Below are 25,797 nucleotides of genomic sequence, written 5' to 3'. Positions count from 1 at the left end.
ATAATTCGGGAAGAACTCCAGTCGTTGGGAGGTGGTTCTACTTCTTCAGTAAATATGGAGAAACGAAGGAGAAAAACATCCTCTCCTAGAGCTGACACATCAGCGGAGAGTGGGGAGGTCGACTCTGATATTTCTCAGCAATCTAATTCCTCAGAGGAAGAGGACTTCGTCTGTTTTCCAACTGAGGGCATAAACAACCTAGTAAAATCAGTGAGAAATACGATGGGGGTGTCTGACTCAAAAGAACCCCAGACGCCACAAGAAGTTATGTTCGCTGGTCTTTCTCAGAAGAAAGGCCACGTATTTCCAATAAATCAGGCCATAAAAGATCTCGTTAAAAAAGAATGGAGTAGAGGTCAAAAGGGGTTGGTCCCAATATCCTGTAAGAGGCGCTACCCCTTTGATGATGAGGATTTGAATACCTGGGCCAAGATACCAAAAGTCGATGCGGCAGTTGCGTCTACATCTCGCCGTTTCTCCTTACCAGTGGAGGATGCAGGTTCCTTATCAGATCCTATGGACCGGAAATCAGACGCACTCCTTAAAAAATCGTGGGAGGCCTGTGTCACGGCATTCAAGCCGGCTATTTCAGCCACATGTACTGGCAGATCAATGCTAGTCTGGCTGGATCAGAAGATTAAAAGTGGCGTATTTAGAGAAAAATTAAGGGCATCTATCCCTTTGATTAAAGGTGCTGCGGCTTTTATTTCAGATGCCTCAATTGATTCCCTCTGCCTGGCGGCCAGAACAGCTAATCTCGCTAATACGGCTCGGCGGGCTTTATGGTTAAAAAACTGGAAGGGGGATGCCCAGTCAAGATCCAAATTATGTTCCATACCCTGTCAGGGTGAGTACCTGTTTGGCACAGTCCTTGATGATATTCTCACTAAGGCAGGCGAGAGGAAGAAAGGATTCCCTAATCCCTTTATTCCGTCTTACAGAAGGGCGTTCAGGAAGCCACCATTCGGAAGAAAGGGAGGCTTCAGAGACAGGTGGAATAATAAGGATTTCAAACAAAAAGGAAATCTGTTTAATAAACGCCCCTTCAAGCCAACCGATAAATTCCATCAGTGATATTTCTCTGTTGGGGGGAAGACTAAAACAATTCAGTCATCAATGGAAAGAAATAACAACTAATCAATGGGCTATTAAATTAACATCCTCAGGCCTCACACTAGACTTTATTAAAACTCCTCCGGATTCTTTCCTTCTTACCACCTTAAGATCCAAGCCTCAGCAAGAGGCACTTGAAACCGAGGTTAAAACCCTCCTACGCAAACATGTCCTAGTAGAGGTTCCATCTTCCCAGATAGGGAGAGGTTTTTACTCTCCCTTGTTCCTGATTAGTAAGCCGGATGGCTCTTTCAGAACTATAATCAATTTGAGGAAGCTGAATTCCTTTATAAAACCTAAAACATTCAAAATGGAATCCATTCGTTCAGCTATAAAAAAATCTATTTCCAAATTGTTACATGGTAGTATTGGATCTAAAAGATGCTTACTACCATATTCCCATTCATAATTCACACCAACAATTTCTTCGGGTAGCAGTTTGTATAGAGAGGCAAATTCGTCATTTACAATATAGAGCAATGCCCTTCGGGTTATCTATGGCCCCAAGGATTTTTACTAAGTTACTATCAGAAGTAATGTCCTTTTTACGGGTAAAGGATACTTTGGTCATTCCATATCTAGATGACCTGTTGATTGTAGGAAAGAGCCCCCTACAGTGTGAGCAGAGATTACGGGAAGTAGTCATATCCTTACAATCCCTGGGTTGGCTAGTTAATTGGGAAAAATCTAGACTTCAGCCTGTAACGTGTCAGAAATTCCTTGGGCTCCTTCTGGATTCCGTTGACCAGATTTGTAAACTGCCTGAGGATAAGAAATTCTCCATAGTTGATAAGGTGTCCTCAGCAATAAAAAGACGTAGTATGTCACTAAGACAGGTCATGTCATTGCTAGGCTCTCTAACATCGTGCATTCCTGCGGTACAGTGGGCACAGTTCCATACTAGGCAGCTACAAAAATTTGTATTGGAGGAGGACATTAAGAATAGAGGATGTCTGGATAGAACAGTTTTTCTAACATCGGAAGTATTACACTCCCTTAGGTGGTGGTTGGATCAGACTAATCTTTCAAAGGGGGTTCTATGGGTAATCACTCCTTCTAGTGTTGTGACCACAGATGCTAGTCCTGAAGGCTGGGGGGCACATTTTCAGGATCAATGGGTTCAGGATCTTTGGTCCAGCTCAGATCTTAATAATTCCTCGAATGTCAAGGAGTTGAGGGCGGTATATTACTCCCTTCTCCACTTTCTTCCCCAGCTCAGCGGCTCTCATACAAGAGTATTCTCCGACAACACCACTGCGGTGGCGTATCTGAACCATCAGTGAGGTACAAGGTCGGACAAACTCAGGGAGGTGGCATCAGACATGGAATTAGCCGAAGGTCATCTACTATCACTATCGGCAGTACACATCAGAGGCACAGACAACTTTCGTGCCGATTTCCTGAGCCGTCATACTCTTCATCAAGGGGAATGGATGCTGAGTAGGAAGATTTTCAAGGCAATAACAGCTCGATGGGGTGTTCCTCAAATAGACTTGTTTGCCACAAGAGCCAACCGTCAAGTCAAGATGTTTGCCTCTCTAAACAGGGAGGACAAGCCGGACATACTCGATGCCCTCCAGACGCCATGGACATTCGATCTGGCCTATGCTTTCCCTCCATGGAATCTATTACCTATAGTAATAAGAAAAATAAGGGAGGAGGGCGCAAAAGTTCTGTTGATAGCCCCATTTTGGCCCAAGAGGCCATGGTTCTCATGGCTGAGGGCGATGTCAGTGTCAGATCCATGGATTCTGCCTCAGTCCAAGGACCTGCTCTCTCAGGGTCCATTCCTCCATCCTCAGGCAAAGGGCATGAACTTAACTGCCTGGAGTTTGAGAGGCGGTTACTAAATCTCAGGGGGTTTTCTAATGGGTTAATCGATACTCTTATGAAGAGCAGAAAACCTTCAACTACCAGGATTTATGTTAGAATTTGGAGGAAATTCCTTCAATTTCATACTACACAATTTTCCTCTGAGATTCCTATATTTCAAATGTTAGAATTTCTACAAAAAGGGCTGGAATTAGGGCTGTCCGTGAGCACTCTGAAGGTGCAGGTTTCAGCATTAGGAGCTCTTTTTAATCATGACATTGCAGGAAATAAATGGATATCCCGGTTTATATCCGCTTGTGAAAGATCAAAACCAATTAACATTCCTCGGGTTCCTCAGTGGGATCTTTCGATAGTTTTGAATGCATTAACACAACCACCTTTTGAGCCTCTCCATACAGCCTCACTAAAGAACATTTCTTTGAAGACTGTTTTGCTAGTGGCATTAGTCTCTGCCAGAAGAGTGAGCGATCTCCATGCATTATCTATAGATCCTCCCTTTTTAACAGTAACATCAGATAGGATACTTTTAAAAACAGATCCTTGTTATCTCCCTAAGGTGGCTTCTACCTTTCATTGATCCCAGGAGATCTTGTTACCCACCTTTTATGAGAACCACTCAACTCCAGAAGAAGAAAGACTTCACACCCTAGATGTAAAAAGGTCTGTCCTAGCCTATTTAGAGAGAACTAGGGACTAGAGGAAGAGTAGGGCTCTCTTTGTGTCTTTCCAGGGTAAAACCAAGGGTGCCGGAGTCACAAAGAACACATTATCTCGCTGGATCAGAGAGGCCATAATCTTGGCGTATAAAGCTGGAGGGAAAGATCCTCCAATGCATGTGGGAGCGCACTCTACAAGAGCCTTGTCGACTTCCTGGGCAGAAAGGGCGAATGTGCCAATAGACCTTATATGTAAGGCTGCAACTTGGTCTTCACCAAATACCTTCTATAAGCATTATAGATTAGATCTATCCTCTGCTTCTGATCTAACTTTTGGTGTATCGGTCCTTGACTCAGTAAACCCACCCAGTCTATAGTCTCTGCAATTCTCTCTAGTGGGTGCTGTCGTGGCGAATAGAAAATACCGGATTACGTACCGGTAATGCTCTTTTATAGAGCCCACGACAGCACCCGTTCACATCCCTCCCTTTTCTGTATATAGTTGCACATGGTGCTTGTTTGGTGAGGTGTAAATATTAGAAAGATATAATATGAGGTTGTAAATATGTGTATATATGTATATACCTGAACCTCTTAACTAAAAGTTGGCGGCGGTTCCTCCTATTCTCTGTAAAACAACTGAGGAGCGAGGGGGGGCCGCCCCTTTTATCTCTCTGTAGGTTTCCTGTTCCTAGGGGCGGATCCCCTCTCTCTAGTGGGTGCTGTCGTGGGCTCTATAAAAGAGCATTACCGGTACGTAATCCGGTATTTCAAACCAATTATATCTGAGAAATGTGTACTGCTAATATGATTTTAATAGGGGCTAAGTTAGCTACATAACTGTTCAGTTTGCTTGTTATTGGTGACAGTCTCCCTTTACAGAAGACCCTTCTCTAATATTTTTGTATTATAAACTACTTTCCTGCACATAGTAGCAGGAATATACATAAAATGTTCCTTTTTATCTTTTCTCCACTCCGTTGTGGAGATACAGGGAGCCAAAATTATTGACACCTAAAGCTTTTACTTTTTTGTCATTCAACTGAACATTTAATTTTATTCATCTCTGTCATCATGGACTTTTGTGCTGCTATGATGCTGTCCTTTTCTAAAAAGGCAGGGTACATACGGTAGGTAGGAAAAGTAGTTTCCCATTGAGGTCAGGAACTCCACCAGCGTGATACTTGCGTGACCTGCATTTTTAGCCCGGGGCCGATATCTGCTGATACAGATGGCTCCTGCCGGTGATTCAACGGATTCCACTAACATGATGTTTTTAGAGCAGTGGCTTCTCTTCCGCTCTGCTTTGTTGACGGGTGTCTGTCGACATCATGATGATTGACAGCTGGCTCTCGGCTGCCTAACTGCATGAAGCCGGTTGTCAATCAACATGCACTGTGACAAGCGGCTCAGGCAGCACAGTCAGTGAAGCTGGGTATTACACACAGCTTTATAGCACACGAACGGCTCCCTGATCAACACTGCGCAAGCACAGGATTTTTCAAAGCAGATTTGAGTGACGTCGGCGCAACCCCGGGAACGTAATTCAAATCGCAGCGACAACCGTGGCTGAATAAAATGAAGCTCACCCCTATGACTAAATGAGCAGGTAGATTAGAACGCCGTTGTTTTGTTGTTTTTTTTTTTTTATTGATATTTTTTCAGTTTTTACAGGAAAAGAGAAATTTAGCCATTTTAAATTTTTCATGATTATCAATAGGTTGTCAATCAATATTCTATAATAATATTTTGACTTTTGGTTAAGCATTTTCAGGTATAAGTGTAAAAGCTCACGAATGAACAAACACAGACTCAGACAAAAGGAAAAGGAGGAGGGTGTATGATACAAAATGTTGTGACCTATTAATATCCATCTCATATAAGTCATATATTTAACATGGCCATAACCCAAAAGAAATCCCAAGGAGACCAAATAAGGCTAAACCTCTCAACAATATTGTCATTAAAGGGAATCTGTCACCTGAATTTGGCAGACTATGTAAATGCCCTGTTTTCGGTCCAATGGGCGGTGTTTCTTTTTGCCTCCACTCCATCCTTCCCCGCTGTCCGCAATCTTTTCCGGAATTGGAGTAGGTGTCCTCCATAGTTCGCGCGTGCGCAATGCAATCTTGTCTCGCGCACGCGCAGTATGCTTTGCCCAACTGCGGGCAAAGCAGAAAAGCATTAGTGCGCATACTCCGCCGCACTATGTCCCGGAACACAGCGAAATACTTCCGGAACATAGTGCGCCGGCGCATGCGCAGTAATGCTTGCGCAGTAATGCTTGCGCAGTAATGCTTTTCGGCTTTGCCCGCAGATGGACAAAGCATACTGCGCATGCGTGAGACAATATTGCATTGCGCACGTGCGAACTATGGAGGACACCTACTCCAATTCCGGAAAATATTGCGGACAGCGGGGAAGGATGGGGTGGAGGAAAAATGAAGAAACACCGCCCATGGGAGCGAAAACAGGGCATTTACATAGCCCGCCAAATTCAGGGGACAGATTCCCTTTAAGGGCTGCCCGGTACTGAAAATTCTTGATCTCCTTCCTAGTTGGGAAGGTGGAGAGGTTTGCTTCCAGTGCCGGCGTGCTGATGACACCATATGCAAACGCAATCTAATGGATCTCTTAGATATGGACTCAGTGTAGACCGCCGTTTTTAATGGGAAAAAAATGTTAGCGCCGCACATTTCATTACTCACAACGCATTGGGGACAGTTTACTGCTAAAAAGGACATGACAGGTTCCATTTAACAAAAACTTTATTGGAAAGTATAATTCTCCTACTCTATTTCAGACAAATGTGTTTTCAGTTTGTGTTCAGAATAAGCTACCACTGATCCATGAGAGGTTTATCTGCTAGTGCACACTAGTGATTTTCCCCAGACAGAAAAGAATCTTAACATACTGTATATACTCGAGTATAAGCCGAGATTTTCAGCCCACTTTTTTGGGCTGAAAGTCTCCCTCTAGGCTTATACTCGAGTCATACCCAGGGGTCGGCAGGTGAGGGGGAGCGGGGGCTGTCTAATTATACTTACCTGCTCCTGGCGCGGTCCCTGCTTCCCGGCGCCGGCAGCTTTTTCCTGTAGTGATCGGTCACATGGTACCGCTCATTACAGTAATGAATATGCGGCTCCACCTCCCATAGAGGTGGAACCGCATATTCATTACTGTAATGAGCGGTAACGGTGACCGCTCAGTACAGGAAGAAGCTGCAGCGTCGGGATAAGCAGGGACTGCACAGCGCCAGGAGCAGGTAAGTATGACGGGGAGCGCTGCGCTGCACGATAGTCACCTGCTCCTCGTTTCGGCGCCGCTCCATCTTCAGCAGTGGCGCTCAGGTCAGAGGGCGCGGTGACGTAGTTAGTGCGCGCCCTCAGCCTGAATACCAGTGCTGAAGATGGAGCGGCGCCGGAACGATCACGTGAATATTGAGAGCGCCGGGGGCCTGAGCGACGGAGAGGTGAGTATATGATTTTTTTTTTTTTATCACAGCAAATGGGGCAAGTGTCTGTATGGAGCATCTATGGGGCCATAACGTTTGTGCAGCAGCATTATATGGGGCCATAACGTTTGTGCAGCAGCATTATATGGGGCCATAACCTTTGTGCAGCAGCATTATATGGGGCCATAACCTTTGTGCAGCAGCATTATATGGGGCCATAACGTTTGTGCAGCAGCATTATATGGGGCCATGACGTTTGGGGGGGACCTGGGTGAGTGGCTGACCCAGGTCCCCCCGCTGACACACGCAGTGCGCATGCCCAGGAATCCCAGCCCCGCACTGTGCATAATGCATAACACACTGGGGCTGGGATTCCCAAGGTGGGTGGCCACACAGGCGCAGTCTGCAAGCCTGGCTGGGATGTCAGACGGCCAGAGCTTACTGCGCCTGCACAACACAGTAGTACACAGCGCAGGCGCCTGTTTTGAAGCGAAAACAGCGTGGAGGGGGAGGCGCCGAAAGCCCCTGAAGATTTGAGTGACGGCAGAGTAGCGGTTCAAGTTGGGCAGTGAGGACCCGCCTCCGTGGATAAAGACCGGTATTTTGGATAAGTTTCTAAACGCTTTATTTTGGGAATACATGAACCAAAAACTAAAAGAGCCACCTTGTTAGATTGCAGCATTACTGCTGCACAAGGTGGCTTTTAGTTTATAACGGCTGGAGGGGGGTGACGGTGGCCCTTTAAGTTTTCCCATTTTTTGTGGCAAAATTGGGGGGGGTCGGCTTATACTCGAGTCGGCTTTTACTCGAGTATATACGGGTATAAAATTTCACCTGTTCTACAGCTGAAAATGGTACATGTAATGGCAGGAAGCTCCTGAAACCGTCTGCCGTGTGGAGGAGTGCACACCGCTGCTCAAGGGCCCATTCACATCCACAATATGTGCACGTTACTGTCCTGATTATTTCAATGGCAGTTTGAACCAAGATGTGTATATACAGTGGGGCAAAAAAGTATTTAGTCAGTCAGCAATAGTGCAAGTTCCATCACTTAAAAAGATGAGAGGCGTCTGTAATTTACATCATAGGTAGACCTCAACTATGGGAGACAAACTGAGAAAAAAAATCCAGAAAATCACATTGTCTGTTTTTTTTAACATTTTATTTGCATATTATGGTGGAAAATAAGTATTTGGTCAGAAACAAAATTTCATCTCAATACTTTGTAATATATCCTTTGTTGGCAATGACAGAGGTCAAACGTTTTCTGTAAGTCTTCACAAGGTTGCCACACACTGTTGTTGGTATGTTGGCCCATTCCTCCATGCAGATCTCCTCTAGAGCAGTGATGTTTTTGGCTTTTCGCTTGGCAACACGGACTTTCAACTCCCTCCAAAGGTTTTCTATAGGGTTGAGATCTGGAGACTGGCTAGGCTACTCCAGGACCTTGACATGCTTCTTACGAAGCCACTCCTTCGTTGCCCTGGCGGTGTGCTTTGGATCATTGTCATGTTGAAAGACCCAGCCACGTTTCATCTTCAATGCCCTTGCAGATGGAAGGAGGTTTGCACTCAAAATCTCACGATACATGGCCCCATTCATTCTTTCATGTACCCGGATCAGTCGTCCTGGCCCCTTTGCAGAGAAACAGCCCCAAAGCATGATGTTTCCACCACCATGCTTTACAGTAGGTATGGTGTTTGGATGCAACTCAGTATTCTTTTTCCTCCAAACACGACAAGTTGTGTTTCTACCAAACCGTTCCAGTTTGGTTTCATCAGACCATAGGACATTCTCCCAAAACTCCTCTGGATCATCCAAATGCTCTCTAGCAAACTTCAGACGGGCCCGGACATGTACTGGCTTAAGCAGTGGGACACGTCTGGCACTGCAGGATCCGAGTCCATGGTGGCATAGTGTGTTACTTATGGTAGGCCTTGTTACATTGGTCCCAGCTCTCTGCAGTTCATTCACTAGGTCCCCCCGCGTGGTTCTGGGATTTTTGCTCACCGTTCTTGTGATCATTCTGACCCCACGGGGTGGGATTATGCGTGGAGCCCCAGATCGAGGGAGATTATCAGTGGTCTTGTATGTCTTACATTTTCTAATTATTGCTCCCACTGTTGATTTCTTCACTCCAAGCTGGTTGGCTATTGCAGATTCAGTCTTCCCAGCCTGGTGCAGGGCTACAATTTTGTTTCTGGTGGCAACAGCCCAGATGTGGAAGGGGAACTTCCTACTTTCAGACCCTGTTACTAATCGCAGTGCTCACTTTGATCACAGCACTCAGTGGTTTTCGTGAATGGCTCATTATTCAGCTCCCTGTTTTATCCGGGGACTTTGACTGATGCTGTGTAATGTGCTGTGCTGCTTAGTCTGCCATTGAGCCAGTGCCACATGCAACCAGGGCGTAATAATAATAATCTTTATTTTTATATAGCGCTAACATATTCCGCAGCGCTTTACAGGTTGCACACATTATCGTCGCTGTCCCTGTTGGGGCTCACAATCTAAATTCCCTATCAGTATGTCTTTGGAATGTGGGAGGAAACCGGAGAACCCGGAGGAAACCCATGCAAACACGGAGAGAACATACAAACTCTTTGCAGATGTTGTCCTTAGTGGGGCTTGAACCCAGGACTCCAGAACTGCAAGGCTGCTGTGCTATCCACTGCGCCACCGTGCTGCCCCTAAACCCCTAAAGCTACAGATTGCGACAAAATGAGTTAATGGATTGATACAATAAAGTTACAGAAGCGATGGCCAAGAGCCATGTTAGATCTATTTATTAAGATTTTTTTTAGGGCTCCCATTTTTGCTTTTCTTTTTTGCTTGTTTTTGGAGAATGAAGTCCTTAATTCCACTGCAGCCTTGTGAGTAATGAAAATGTAAACTTGTTCTCTCTACATCATCAACTATTCTTTAATCTCCATATGTGCCCAAACACTATTAATAATGAAACAGCGGCCAAATACGGTAAGTAAAGCATTGTGTACTGTAAGGGTATATGCTGACTTTCTATAATTATCTGTGGGGAGAAATACTGCAGATGTCTGATTCTCGATATCTTTTTTTTCTTAGGCAATGACATGCTCTCTTTGCTGTATAACTTCCTGGACGAGTGGCTCTATAAGTTCAGCGCTGATCAGTACTTCATACCTCGGGTGAGAATTTCATAAAGATGTAACGCGCTAGCCACTGTGTAGATTGTACTAGAGAGTGACTTTTTTTCTTTTTCATTTAGGAGGTGAAAGTGTTACACATAGACAGAATGAATTTTAAAATCCGTTCTATAGGGTAAGTAATTTCTTAATCTAATGGAGAACGATGATCTGCTTGATCGTAGAGCATTCAACAAACTTGTTCTGCGTTTTTACAGTCATCATTATGTATTAAACAAGCGTATGATCACAATTTTTCTTATATTCCTATATTACCCAAATCACTCCCACATGTCAAGAGAGTAGATTAGTGAATTGCTCTACATGCATTGCGAATGTGCACAGATGTATGGAGCGGGCTTAGGAGCTGCTTCATACACTGCCGGCTGTGTTACATAGCTAGCACCTTGTTAATGTGCAATCATAGCTAGTCTAACCCCACTTATGCTGCAGTCATTAGCCATTGAGGACTTTCTGACTAGACACAGAGAGACCTTCAGGAAACTGGCGCTGAATTTACACATGTGCCAACACTGCGCCATTTTTTATCTTTTTTTTTAAGCCCACCGCCTACAGATCAATGTCCCCTGCATCGCACCACCTGAACACCCACTTCTCCCAGCCCAGGGCTATTTTCCTTTCAGATTTTTTGGGGAAAAAGATGTCTTGGTCCAAAAAATACAATACATAGAATTTCTGTTGTCTTGCGAATGTCTAATGTTAGTATTTCTGGTTATCCTACTGATTGTTAATTGGTACTGCCATTTTAACAAACTGCATAAATCAACAGATCAAGCAAATGTAAGAAACCTTTGTACTATATGTTAGGATTTTTTTTCCCTTCTCCTCCCTAAGCTATCTGAACTCATAAACAACTGTGGTGAGCTCAAATACTTCTGTCAAAGTAGCACAGAGTGCCAGCATAGTGAGATGTTGGGTTAAAAGGAACCTGACAGGGGATACATGCTGCCCGTGGTTTGGGGCAGGCAAAAGACACTGGTTGCATGATTTCAGCCATATATGTTTGACTCGGAAAGCGATTCAGAGAAAGGCACACTATAAAAGCCGCTGAGGACTGACCATGAGGGAGACTAGTCAGACAGGTGGGTTACCAATGACTACTTCTCGCCCACTTACAATAACTATACAGGCACGCAGGGAGAGATTCTACACTCAATGGGAGCGGGTAAGGGGAAGAAGCTGGGGAGCCATCTGTCTGACTAGTCTCCCATGCAGCTTGGTCCCTAGCAGTTTTTAACCCATTCATGACCGGAGGTATTTTTGGTTTTGCGTTTTCGTTTTTTGCTCCCCTTCTTCCCAAAGCCATAACTTTCTTATTTTTCCGTCAATATGGCCATGAGGGCTTATTTTTTGCGTGATGAGTTGTACTTTTGAATGAAACCATTGGTTTTAACATCTCGTGTCCTGAAAAATTGGGAAAAAATTCCAAGTGCAGTGAAATTGCAAAAAAAAAATGCAATTCCACAGTTGTGGTTTTTTTTTTTTTTTTTTCGTTTTGCTTTTTTACTAGGTCACTAACACTGACCTTCCATTATTCTCCAGTCATTACGAGTTCATAGGCACCAAACATGTCTAGGTTCTTTTTTTATCTTAAGTGGTGAAAAAAAATTCCAAACTTCGTTTAAAAAAAAAAAAAAAAATTGCGCCATTTTCCGATACTCATAGTCTCCTTTTTCTGTGATCTCGGGTTGGGTGGAGCTTATTTTTTTTTGCTGATGTTTTTAATTATACTAATTTGGTGCAGATACGATCTTTTTATCGCCCGTTATTGCATTTTAATGCAATGTCTCGGCAACCTAAAAAAAGGTAATTCTGGTGTTTCGACTTTCTTTTTCTCGCTACGCTGTTTAGCGATCAGGTTAATCCTTTTTATTGATCAGGCAATTCTGAAAAGTGGCGATACCAAATATGTGTGTTTTTTTTGTTTTTGTTTTTTTTTTTTATTTTGAATGGGGCGAAAGGGGAGTGTTTAAACTTTTATATTTAAAACGCTGACCACCAGGTGGCGCTCATAGCAGTCCGGCAGTAACAACCGTAAAGGTCTCCAGGAGACCTCTGGTTGTCATGCCAACCCATCGGTGACCCGCGATCACATGATGGGGGTGGGGGGGAGACTGGCTAGGCCACTCCATGACCTCAATGTGCTTCTTTTTGAGACATTACTTTGTTGCCTTGGCTGTATGTTTTGGGTCATTATCTTCCTGGAAGACCCAGCCAAGACCCATTTTTAATGTCCTGACATAGGGAAGGAGGTTGTCACTCAGTATTTTACGGTACATGGCTCCATCCATTCTCCCATTGATGCGGTGAAGTAGTCCTGTGCCCTTAGCAGAGAAACACCCCCAAAACATAATGTTTCCACCTCCATGCTTGACAGTGGGGACGGTGTTCTTTGGGTCATAAGCCGCATTTCTCTTCTTCCAAACACAGAGTTGAGTTAATGCCAAAGACCTCAATTTTTGTCTCATCTGAACACAGCACCTTCTCTGAAATCACTCACATAATCATCCAGGTGTTCATTGGCAAACTTCAGATGGGCCTGCACATGTGCCTCCTTGAGCATGAGCAGGGGGACCTTGCGTGCACTGCAGGATTTTAAACCTTTACAGCGTAATGTGTTACCAATGGTTTTCTGGATGACTGTGGTCCCAGCTGCCTTGAGATCATTAACAAGTTCCCCCGTGCAGTTTTAGGCTGATTGCTCGCCTTCCTCATGCTCAAGGATACCCCACGAGGTGATAATTTGCATGGTTCCCCATATTGATGTCAATTCACAGTCATTTTGTATTTCTTCCATTCTCTTACTATGGCACCAACAGTTGTCTCCTTCTCACTAGAGTTGAGCTACTTTTACTTTTTTCGGATCGAGTCGGGTTTCGCAAAACCTGACTTTGTCAAAGTCGGGTCGGGTGAAATCGGCCAATTATTGCGAAAAGTCGGGGGCCGACAAACACGAAACCCAATGCAAGTCAATGGGGAATCAAAGTCGGCAGTGAGTGGAGGACAGAAAAACACCTACAGTGCCCATTTTAATGCCAAAAACATCAATTCTTATTACTTAAGCTTGTCAATCTTAACTTACTTTATTATAATAGTTAGGCATTGAAAACTGGGGGTCATTTGGCTAAAGTTGTGGGGGGGTAGGGCTGGCTCAAGATTTTCGTGGGCCCAGGAAACGCGGAATACGTCACGGCGGGGGAGCAGGGAGAGGTAAGTATTTATTCAGTCGCCATGACAGCACAACGAGAGAGGGGATCCGCCCTTCAGGGACAGGAAACCTACAGACATAAAAAGGGCGGTACCTCTCTCCCACGTCAGTTTGGTTTCCTGTCCCTGACAGCGGAACCTCTTGCAGACAGGCCCTGACAAGAGGGTCGAAGTAAGAAGACTCCCCACTCCTGGCGGCCCGGTACAGGTAGCGGGGGTCCCCTACCTCGGCCCGTCCAGGGGGCAGGAAGCACCACACGGCAGGGGCACTGCGCGGTGTAGGTGACAGCAGGAGGAAGCAGCCTCTGATAGGCTAGCTTCTCAGGCAACCGCACATACCTATGGAGGTGCTTGGCTGCTCAGGGTCCCGGGAGTCATGGCTGGTCCGGGCGGGGACGCGGCATTGGTCCGGGGGGATTGCTGGCGTCCTGGTCCGCGTGTCGGCTTGGCGCCGCCGCTGCGTCCTGAAGGGGGCGTGTCCGGATGACGCGGCGGGCGGCGCGGCCGGATGACGCGGCTGGGCATGCGCAGTAGCGTCATCTCCGGCTAATGGCGGCGCCCAGCTGCGGGATCAGTCTGGGCTTCAGGGAGGGGTAGCGCAGCACAGCGGCAGACGGTTTAATGGCCACCTGGGATTCCCTGCTGGCCCCCATCCGGGGGCGGTACCTTGGGGGTATTTAATGCGGCAAGCTGGGATAATCAGAGTTCCTCACCCATTCCATAATGGAGTCGCCAGAAGGAACTACCAGCCAGCAGCAGCAGGAGCCGCAGCAGCTGTCAGATAAGCCTCGTAGAAGCTCCCAGCGTCGGTCTAGTGGCAGTAGCCGCGCTGGTGGAGCTAAGGAGGCACGGATCTCTATACCAAAATCCTCAGCCCGTAAAGATTTGCCGGCTTCGAAGGATCCCCCATCTACGGTACCACTCATTACTGGACGGGGTAAGTGAGCTTCGTGAAAGTCCACTTAGTGATGGTTGTGTTCCCCTTGTCTTTTTTCCTCATCAGGGGAGGAAAAGTTTGTCCAAAGCCAAACATAGGCAGTGTGCTGAATGTGCAGAGCCGCTTCCAGATGGACATTTGAGGAAGTTATGTAAAATATGTATTCAACGTTTACTGGAGGAGGAGGCGCCTGATCTAACCTCTACAATAAGAGAGATGGTGAGACAGGAAATTAAAGGTGCCGAGAGATCCAAATCTCGGGGGGCAGAAGCTAAAAGGTCATCCCCTTTACCTGAGGTAGATTCGGATTCGGGTGAGCTGAGCTCAGGGTCTCTTCCGTCCACTTCCTCCTCTGAGGATCAGGAGTCTGCTCGAGCCTGTTTGTCCCTAGAAAGGGTTAACCATCTGGTCAAAGCAGTTAACAGCACAATGGGGATAGAAGATACCCAATCGGAATGTTCCATTCAGGATGTTATGTTCAGGGGTATTGAGCGAAAATCCCGAAGAGCCTTTCCAGTGATTGACAAGATCAAATCGTTAATCTCAAAAGAATGGAAGAAACCAGAAAGGAAGGGGTCGCTTCCGCCAGCCTTTAAAAGACGGTATCCCTTTGAAGAAGCGGCTTCGTCCTCATGGGATAAAGTCCCGAAGTTGGATGCGGCAGTCGCTAAGGCATGCAAAAAGTCGTCTCTCCCCTTCGACGACTTGGGAAATTTGAAAGACCCGTTAGATAGGAAAGCCGACATCTTCCTTAAGGGAGCTTGGGAGACTTCAGCAGGGTCTCTGAGGCCAGCCATTGCAGCCACTTGTACCGCTCGATCCTTGATGGTTTGGTTGGGTCACCTCGAAGATCAGCTCAGAGATAAAGTCCCTAGGTCGGAAATATTGTCCTCTATGTCCACAATCCAGGATGCCGCAGCCTTCCTCTCAGATGCTTCAGCAGATTCGGTCAGGTTGGCCGCCAGGTCCTCGGCATTATCCAATGCAGCCAGGAGAGCACTATGGATAAAATGCTGGCCAGGGGACTTACAAGCTAGAACAAAATTATGTAGCATTCCCTGTGAAGGGGCTCACTTGTTCGGACCAGTCCTAGACGAGCTATTGGAAAAAGCAGGGGATAGTAAAAAACGCTTTCCCTTCCTAGGAAGACCCTTCTACAGACGGGACTATAATAGAGGATGGTCCAACCGCAGAAGACCATATAGAGACTCCAACAGAGAATCTACTAGATATGACAACAGCAGAAGAAGGGGTAGAGGATTTATGTTTAATCCTTCACGAGAGGTTAAGAAACCACAATGACTAGCGGACCAGGTGGGGGGTAGGCTTTCGGCCTTCTACCCAGCCTGGGTGCAGATTACAAACAATCCATGGATTCTAGGCATTGTGGAGAAAGGCCTAACCTTAGACTTCCACCATACTCCTCGGGACAAATTTATGTTAACACCTGTTCGTTCCTCCTCTACAGAGCAGTTGGCACTAGAGTCTGAGGTCCGGGAGCTCCAACAGAAGAATGTTCTAGTCAGAGTCCCTGCAGGCGAGGAAGGTAGGGGGTTTTATTCCCCTCTGTTCCTGGTCAAAAAAAACCTGATGGTTCATATCGCACCATTATTAATTTAAAAGGCCTGAATAATTTTCTGTTCATACCCTCCTTCAAAATGGAGTCGGTCAAGACCGCAATAAAATTACTCTTTCACCACTGTTTTATGGTTGTCTTAGATCTCAAAGACGCCTATTACCATGTACCAATTCATATTGATCATCAGAGATTTCTTAGGGTGGCGGTCTCACTAGCTGGCACAGTAGAACACTTTCAATATCAGGCACTTCCGTTCGGAGTCGCAGTTGCACCCAGGGTGTTCACAAAAATCATGGTGGAGGTTATGGCGCACTTGCATGAACAGGATATATTAATAGTCCCGTACCTGGATGATTTGCTAATTGTGGGTCATTCTGAGTCGCATTGCTCAGACCAACTACAGAAAGTTATGGATGCGTTACACAAATTGGGCTGGATGATCAATATAAAAAAATCGCGCCTTCAGCCCCTAAAAGTACAAGAATTCCTGGGATATGTTATAGACTCTAGTCAGCAGGAATGTCGCCTGCCGGACACAAAGGTTGCGAAGATTAAGCATTTGGTCACCAGGGCAATAAATAATCCCTTAGTATCAGTCAGGGGTGCGATGTCAATCTTGGGCTCTCTTACGTCCTGCATCCCGGCAGTTCTCTGGGCACAGTTCCACACGAGGGCTTTACAGTGGGACGTGTTACACAATTCCCGTCGCCTAAATGCTCACCTCGACAGTAAATTCACACTTTCTGCGGAGACTGTACATTCGCTTGGTTGGTGGACTCACACTTCGAATTTACACAGGGGGGTCCCTTGGATAAATCACATATCTAGGGTGCTGACTACGGACGCTAGCCCCAAAGGGTGGGGGGCTCACTTAGGGGAGGATTGGATTCAGGGACTATGGTCTCTGTCTGAACAGGACTCTTCCTCCAACTTGAAAGAACTGTTGGCAGTAAAACATGCCTTAAATAGATTCCTTGTACCCCTACAGGGTCGACACGTCAGGCTTTTGTCAGACAATCGGGTAACTGTGGCCTACATTAATCGTCAAGGTGGCACGCGATCCAGTACATTGATGGAGGTCGCAAATCATATCTTTCAGGTGGCCGAAGTACATCTCTCCCTGACGGCGCTTCATATAAAAGGAAGTATCAACACCAAAGCCGACTATCTAAGCCGCAACATGCTCAGACAGGGGGAGTGGTCGTTAAATCCAGCCATTTTCAGTCAGATCATCCAGTTATGGGGTTGTCCGGAGATAGACCTTTTTGCCAACAGAGGGAACAAAAAATTACATCAATTCTGCTCCCTAAATCCAAAAGACAACCCATACGCTGTGGACGCTCTGCTGATATCTTGGCACTTCAGGCTCGCGTATGCTTTTCCCCCTCTAAATCTAATTCCCCTAGTCCTGAGGAAGATTCGGGAGGACAAGGCCCGGGTAATCTTGGTAGCTCCATTTTGGCCCAAGAGGGCTTGGTTTCCTTGGCTGAGAAAGATGTCTGTCTGCCAACCATGGATTCTTCCAGAGCTACCAGATCTGCTCTCCCAGGGACCAATCCTCCATCCTCAAGTAGCCAACTTACACCTAGCGGCATGGAACTTGAGAGGTCCTTACTGAGGGGGAAAGGATTCTCTCAGAATCTGGTTAATACTCTCCTTAAAAGTAGAAAACCATCTACAACGGGCATTTATGTGAGAGTATGGAGAAAATTTTTATCTTTTTCAGGGGCTCAAATTGACCAAGAACCATGTATTAACCAGGTTCTTGAATTTTTACAAAAAGGCCTGGAAATGGGCTTGGCCACAAGTACTCTTAGAGTTCAGGTGTCAGCACTGGGAGCGTTATATAATCTTAATTTAGCCAGTAATCACTGGATTGCTAGATTCTTTAAAGCAGTCACCAGGTCTAGACCAATTATTAAACAAAGGTTAGTCCCATGGGACCTAAATTTGGTACTCTCAGCCCTGACGCAAGCCCCATTCGAGCCCATTGATACTATTCCTGTGAAGATCCTGTCAATCAAAACAGCCCTGTTAGTTGCTCTCACATCTGCTAGGAGGGTTAGTGATCTGCAGGCACTCTCCAGACATCCACCATACATGCAAGTTAGGGAGGATAGGGTCATATTAAAACCCGATCCCCTATATCTGCCTAAAGTTGCGTCTAAATTTCACAGGGTTCAGGAGGTAGTCCTTCCCTCCTTTTGCTCCAATCCTACTAACGATAAAGAACGTAAATTCCATTGCTTAGATGTGAGGAGATGCCTCCTTAGATATATTACAGTTTCAGATTCCTGGAAAAAAGATAACTCTTTATTTGTAGCCTATCAAGGGGTAAGGAAAGGTCTTAGAGTATCTAAAAACACTCTAGCCAGATGGATTAGGGAGGCAATCTCTCTCGCTTATACCGCAGGTGGCAACGAAGTTCCAGATGGTATAAAGGCACACTCCACGCGAGCCATGGCATCTTCCTGGGCGGAGAGGTCAGAAGTGTCAATCGAAGACATATGTAAGGCGGCCACATGGTCTTCCCCTTCTACCTTTCTTAGACATTACAGATTAGATCTGGGTAGTTCCTCAGACCTTACGTTTGGGAGAAGAGTGCTAGAAGCTATTATCCCCCCCTAAATCTTTCGTCTCTGAAAGTCTCTCGTTGTGCTGTCATGGCGACTGAATAAATACGTACGCTACTCACCTGGTAGCAGTGTTTTTTCAGGAGCCATGACAGCACCCTTAGATTCCCTACCCTATATTTTTGGATGATACAACACCCTGTTAATCTTGAGTTAAAGTTTATGTTCACTTGCATAATAAAAAGTATTCATGTATATACTGCATCTGTGTTACTAACCAAGGTGGTCCTCTCATGCTCTGGAAACAACTGACGTGGGAGAGAGGTACCGCCCTTTTTATGTCTGTAGGTTTCCTGTCCCTGAAGGGCGGATCCCCTCTCTCGTTGTGCTGTCATGGCTCCTGAAAAAACACTGCTACCAGGTGAGTAGCGTACGTATTTCAACTTTGCAAGTGCTGTGATCCTGAGCAAGCAGGGGGGGCCCACTCATTGGCACTGGCACAGGGCCCCTCATAGTACGGCGGTGTGTTTGACGGCGGGTGGCGCCTCCCACTGGCAGAGACACTTTTGCGTACTATGAGGGGCCCTGTGCCAGTGACGTCACCAACGAGTATGCACCCCCACCACCTGATGAAGGAACCTGCACTTTCATCTGCACCTTCCTCTTTGTCCCCGTGTAAGGTGGTATAGTATGCGGGAAGGGGAACCTGACTTTCAGCAGGGTCAGATTCTGGCTGTGTAGAGTGCAAGGGGAATGTAGTGGTCTGGGTCAATGTACCAGCAGACTCATCTAGCAGTGGCTGGGCAATGGGCAGGATGAGGAGGAAACACAGATATAGGTCCAAATAATAAAGTAGGCTAAATGCCGTTCAAAATTGGTAACAGGACTAAACAGGTGGCATAGCTGGGTACAGGGGTGGGCTCCTCTGCTGAGTAGCAGACAGTGGTAGTAGGCGCAGAGTATTAACTGGTCTAAATGGAGGCCAGGGCCCCTGTATATTTTAACTATCATCTATCGTTTCAACAAATTTGAATTGGCAGTGCCATTGAAGGATTTAACAGCACAGACTACACAGTGGTGGAGCAGGGAGAGGTAAGTATTGCAAGTGGTAGAGCACTGTTCGAGCTGGGGGGGGGACACTGTCTCGTGGGCGGCGGTACTGGCACAGGGCCCCTCATATTACGACGGTGTGTCTGACGTTGGTTGTGCACCACCACCGTCAGAGACACTTGATTGTACTATGAGGGACCCTGTGCCAGTGCCGTCGCCCAAGAGTGGGCCCACCCACCTGTCCAGGCAAACGGCACTCGCACGGGTGCTTGTGCCAGGTGGTGACCACGGCCCTGTGGGGGGAGTCAGCCCATTTAGGGAGGTATAAAAATGGCCTATGGTGGACATTCAGCAGCTGGAATTGGAGAAGTCAGGAAGAGGAGGCCAAAAGCAAGACATTTTTCAGGCAAGCTACGTGTCAGCAGGGGAAGGTGGGGCAAAATAATTTGAAATTCATGATTGGTTCATTTTAATGAAGGTTAGATCATCAACATTCTGAAGAGGAGGCGAAAGAGCTAGAGGCTGAGTCAGCAAGGAAAGCCAAAACTTTTTCCTGCTGCTCCGGCTTTAAAAGCGGTCTTCCTACTCCCAGATAAGGGAGCCTTCGAGGCCTTGTGTAGCCAAACGATGACGCTGGCTCAACACCTCCAGCCTTAGGTGCTATTGTTCTTTTGCCACTACCACCAGATGCACCACCACCATCAGTACCAGCTGGCAACCACCGCCCATGGGCTCTTCCACCAGACTTCCTCATTTTTTGGAAAATCTAACCAAAATAACCGTTATATGGTACTGTAAAACAAGGTGGAAGGTGTATATAAACTTGTTGAGAATTTAAATCTCTCTTTTTTTGGGGGGATACTGAACCAAAACTCAGGCCCAGTGTATAAAACACAATGTAAGGCTGGAGTCACTCAGCGTAAGACAATACAGTCCGTATATTACGGCCGTAATACGCTGAAAAGTCCCCAAAATAGTGTTCCGTAGCTCCTCCGTAGGCAGGGTGTTTCAGCGTTTTTTGCGCATGGCATCCTCCGTATGTAATCCGTATGGCATCCGTACTGTGTGTTTTTCTCGCAGGCTTGCAAAACCGACATACGGCTATACAAGGGATCCATGTGTAAGAAAACCCCCCCCCAAAAAAACATATATACTGTCTGTATGTGTGTATATATATATATATATATATATATATATATATATATATATATATATATATATATATATATATATATATATATATATATATATATATATATATATATATTATATGGTCAGTAGACACATATATGTATATATTATTGCTTCATACAGCGCTAGATAGCTTTAAAGCCGGTAATTCAATGACCGGCTTTTGCTATCTCCTTCCTAAACCCGACATGATATGAGACCTGGTTTACATACAGTAAACCATCTCATATCCCCATTTTTTTTTGCATATTCCACACTACTAATGTTAGTAGTGTGTATATGCAAAATTTGGCCGTTCTAGCTATTAAATTAAAGGGTTAAATGGCGGAAAAAATTGGCGTGGGCTCCCGCGCAATTTTCTCCGCCAGAGTAGTAAAGCCAGTGACTGAGGGCAGATATTAATAGCCTGGAGAGGGTCCATGGTTATTGGCCCCCCCCTGGCTAAAAACACCTGCCCCCAGCCACCCCAGAAAAGGCACATCTGGAAGATGCGCCTATTCTGGCACTTGGCCACTCTCTTCCCATTCCCGTGTAGCGGTGGGATATGGGGTAATGAAGGGTTAATGCCACCTTGCTATTGTAAGGTGACATAAAGCCAAATTATTAATGGAGAGGCGTCAATTATGACACCTATCCATTATTAATCCAATACTAGTAAAGGGTTAAAAAAAAACACAAACACATTATTAAAAATTATTTTAATGAAAAAATCACAAAGGTTGTTGTAATATTTTATTCTACGCTCAATCCACTCACTGAAGACCCTCGATCTGTAACAAAAAAAAATAAAAATAAACCAACAATATCCATACCTTCCGAAGATCTGTAACGTCCAACGATGTAAATCCATCTGAAGGGGTTAAAGTATTTTGCAGCCACGAGCTCTGCTAATGCAGCGTTGTTCGTGGCTGCAAAACCCCGGGGAATGAAGGTAAAGTAGGTCAATGTCCTATAGTTACCTTCATTTGCGGTGAGGCGCCCTCTGCTGGTTGTCCCTAGATCGTGGGAACTTTCCTAGAAAGCTCCCAGGCTCGAGTTCATATGAGGACAACCAGCAGAGGGCGCCTCTTATGAACTTGAGCCTGGGAGCTTTCTAGGAAAGTTCCCACGATCTAGGGACAACCAGCAGAGGGCGCCTCACCGCAAATGAAGGTAAATATAGGTCATTGACCTACTTTACCTTCATTCTCCGGGGTTTTGCAGGCAGGAGCAGCGCTGCATTAGCAGAGCTCGTGGCTGCAAAATATTTTAACCCCTTCAGATGGATTTACATCGTTGGACGTTACAGATCTTCGGAAGGTGTGGATATTGTTGGTTTATTTTTTTTTTGTTACAGATCGAGGGTCTTCAGTGAGTGGATTGAGCGTAGAATAAAATACTACAATAACCTTTGTGATTTTTTTTTCATTAAAATAATTTTTAATGTGTTTGTGGTTTTTTTTTAACCCTTTACTACTATTGGATTAATAATGGATAGGTGTCATAATTGACGCCTCTCCATTATTAATTTGGCTTAATGTCACCTTACAATAGCAAGGTGACATTAACCCTTCATTACCCCATATCCCAGCGCTACACGGGAATGGGAAGAGAGTGGCCAAGTGCCAGAATAGGCGCATCTTCCAGATGTGCCTTTTCTGGGGTGGCTGGGGGCAGGTGTTTTTAGCCAGGGGGTTGCCAATAACCATGGACCCTCTCCAGGCTATTAATATCTGCCCTCAGTCACTGGCTTTACTACTCTGGCGGAGAAAATTGCGCGGGAGCCCACGCCAATTTTTTCCGCCATTTAACCCTTAGTAGTGTGTATATGCAAAATTTGGCCGTTCTAGCTATTAAATTATAGCTAGAAAGGCCAAATTTTGCATATACACACTACTAACATTAGTAGTGTCGAATATGCAAAAAAAAAAAGGTGATATGAGATGGTTTACTGTATGTAAACCATGTCTCATATCATGTCGGGTTTAGGAAGGAGAAAGCAAAAGCCGGCAATTGAATTACCGGCTTTAAAGCGATCTAGCGCTGTATGAAGTAATAATATATATACATATATGTGTCTCACTGACATATAATAATAATAATAATAATAATAATCTTTATTTTTATATAGCGCTAACATATTCCGCAGCGCTTTACAGTTTTTGCACACATTATCATCACTGTCCCCGATGGGGCTCACAATCTAGAATCCCTATCAGTATGTCTTTGGAATGTGGGAGGAAACCGGAGTGCCCGGAGGAAACCCACGCAAACACGGAGAGAACATACAAACTCTTTGCAGATGTTGTCCTGGGTGGGATTAGAACCCAGGACCCCAGCGCTGCAAGGCTGCTGTGCTAACCACTGCGCCACCGTGCTGCTATATATATATATATATATATATATATCTCTATTCTATATGTATACATTTATTCTACCTATTCTACTGTAAGCTGTCAGTGTGATTTTACTGTACACCACACTGAATTGCTGGCTTTTCTCTCTAACACCGCTGCGTATTCCTCGCAAGTCACACTGCTGGTCCGTGTGTAATCCGTATTTTTCTGGCTTCCATAGACTTTCATTGTCATTTTTTTTGCGCAATACGGAGACAAACGCAGCATGCTGCGATTTCCTACGGCAGTAGAAAGCCGTATAATACTGATCAGTAAAATACGGCAGATAGGAGCAGGGGCATAGAAAATAATTGGGACGTTTGTTAGGCGTGTTTTACGGACGTATTTTATGCGCTCATACGTCCGTAAAACTCGCTAGTGTGACGCCGGCCTTAGTGGTAGAAAGTGGCTGGCTGATATACGACAAACTACTGAAGTATATCCACTTTGTGAGAATTTGAATCTCCCTTTTTTTTTTGGGGTGGGGGGGAGGGAGGGGGGCAGACTGAACCAAAACTCAGGCCCAGTGTATAAAACAACACAATGTAAGTGGCAGAAAGTGGCTGGAAGATATATGAAAAAATACAAGGACTTTAGTACAATTTCAATCTCCCTACAATGATCTCAGGAAAAGTATGGCAGCAATAAAAAGGACTGCTGCACACAAAAGTGTGGACAAATAAACAAGATAGCTGTGCAGAAAGGAGCAACAGGATTTTTGCTTTTAAAAAAGCAGTTGGTTTGCACAGCAGCGTACAAACAGCAATGCAGCTATCAGGGAGCCTTATAAGGCAGCCTAATAAGCTACAGAGCTGATGCACAAAAATATAAACTCCACTGTCCCTGCAAAGAAAAGGTGGTGTTGGACAGTGGAAATCGCTACAGCACAAGCAGTTTCGGGGCTTAATCTTCCCTCCCTAACTATATCCCTTCTTCTGATGAAGCTGCAGCAACCTCTCCCTATGCTAAGATCGGCAGAAGTAAGATGGCGGTCGGCGTGCACGCCCCTTTATAGCCCCTGTGACGCAGCAGAAAGCAAGCCAATCACTGTCATGCCCTTCTCTAAGATGGTAGGCACCGAGACCTATGTCATCACGCTGCCCATACTCTGTGTCCTTCTTCATTGGCTGAAAAATGGCGCTGAAAGCGTCATACGAAACGCGACTTTTGCGCACAGATCGCCGACCTCATGGCCAATCCCACACTAGGGTCGGGTTTCATGAAACCCGACTTTGCCGAAAGTCGGCGATTTTTGAATTTGTCCGATCCGTTTCGCTCAACCCTACTTCTCACCCAGCGTCTTACTTATGGTTTTGTAGTCAATTCCAGCTTTGTGCAGGTCTATGATCTTGTCCCTCACATCCTTATAAAGCTCTTTGGTCTGTGTAGAGGTTAGAGTCTGACTGATGAATTGAGTCTGTGGACAGTCACCTTCATAAAAGACTCCTATGTAAGCCAGCTGTCTTTAATGCAGATAACGAGTTGATTAGGAGCATCTAACTGGTCTATAGGAGCCAGTACTCTTAGGCTCTGTGGACACGATGCAGATTTTGCTGCGGATCCGCAGCGTTTCCGCAGCTGCGGATCCGCAGCAGTTTCCCATGAATTTATATACAATGTAAACTTATGGTAAACCAAAAACGCTGTGCCCATGCTGCGGAAAAAGCCGCGCGGAAACGCAGCGGATTATTTTCCGCAGCATGTCAATTCTTTGTGCGGAATCCGCAGCAGTTTTCCATCTGCTTCAATAGAAAACTGCAGATGGAAAACTGCAGCGGAATCCGCAATAAATCCGCATTAAAAACCGCAGCGGTTTTCCAATGCGGATTTAGCAAATCTACTGCGGAAAAATCCGCAGTGGCCCATTCTACGTGTGCAGATAGCCTTAATGGTTGGTAGGAGATCAAATACTTATTTCTCACTGCAAAATTAAAATTTATATAATGTGATTTTTCTGGATTTTATTTTTGATATTCTATCTCTCAATGTTAAAATTAACCTACCCTTAAAATTATAGTGTTCATACTTACAAAATCAGCAAGGGATCAAATACTTATTTCCCCCACTGTACATGCTGCCCAAAACATTATAACTTCTATTCTCTACCTAATAGCTCAGAGAGAGCTGAAATAATATAGCGATCCTGCAGAGGGGAAAATTGGTGCAAATTGCTGGGTAAAAGTTGCTAGCTAGAAATGGTGTTATTTCTCATGTGCATTGAAAGTAGCAATCCTACAAGTTATTATTTGACCCTGAAGAGACAATTTGCATACCATATATACTCGAATATAAGCCAACCCGAGTATAAGCAGAGGCACCTAATTTTACCACAAAAAAACTGGGAAAACTTATTGACTCGACTCGAGTATAAGCCTAGGGTGTGAAATGCAGCAGCTACTGGTAAATTTCAAAAATACAAAATACATCCCATATAATGCTCCTTAAAGTTGATGATGGGGCCATACAAAAATATGCCCCATAAGATGCTCCATACAAAAATATGCCCCATATAATGCTGCACAAAGATGATGGCCCCATAAGATGCTCCATACAAAAATATGCCCCATACAATGCTCCATAAAGTTGATGATGGGCCCCATTAGATGCTAATATAATGCTCAATAATGCAGTTTATACTGATCATATA

The 25,797-nt window shown here is 45.3% G+C and overlaps 1 protein-coding gene across 2 annotated transcripts in view; it reads left to right on the top strand.

Annotated features, from left to right (window-relative positions):
- The window catches only part of ZBTB8OS (zinc finger and BTB domain containing 8 opposite strand), a 37,135-nt gene that overhangs the window by 5,991 nt on the left and 5,347 nt on the right, over positions 1–25,797 (top strand). For both annotated transcript variants that reach the window (XM_069757052.1, XM_069757051.1), the window contains exons 4-5: positions 10,138–10,220; positions 10,301–10,353. In XM_069757052.1, the coding sequence (XP_069613153.1) occupies positions 10,138–10,220; positions 10,301–10,353 (136 nt within the window). The remainder of the gene's footprint in view (positions 1–10,137; positions 10,221–10,300; positions 10,354–25,797) is intronic.

Source organism: Ranitomeya imitator, chromosome 3 (genome assembly GCF_032444005.1).
Source record: "Ranitomeya imitator isolate aRanImi1 chromosome 3, aRanImi1.pri, whole genome shotgun sequence".
NCBI lineage: Eukaryota > Metazoa > Chordata > Amphibia > Anura > Dendrobatidae > Ranitomeya > Ranitomeya imitator.
The sequence above is the reverse complement of the archived record's forward strand: the minus strand, read 5'-3'. Positions and strand labels throughout refer to the sequence as shown.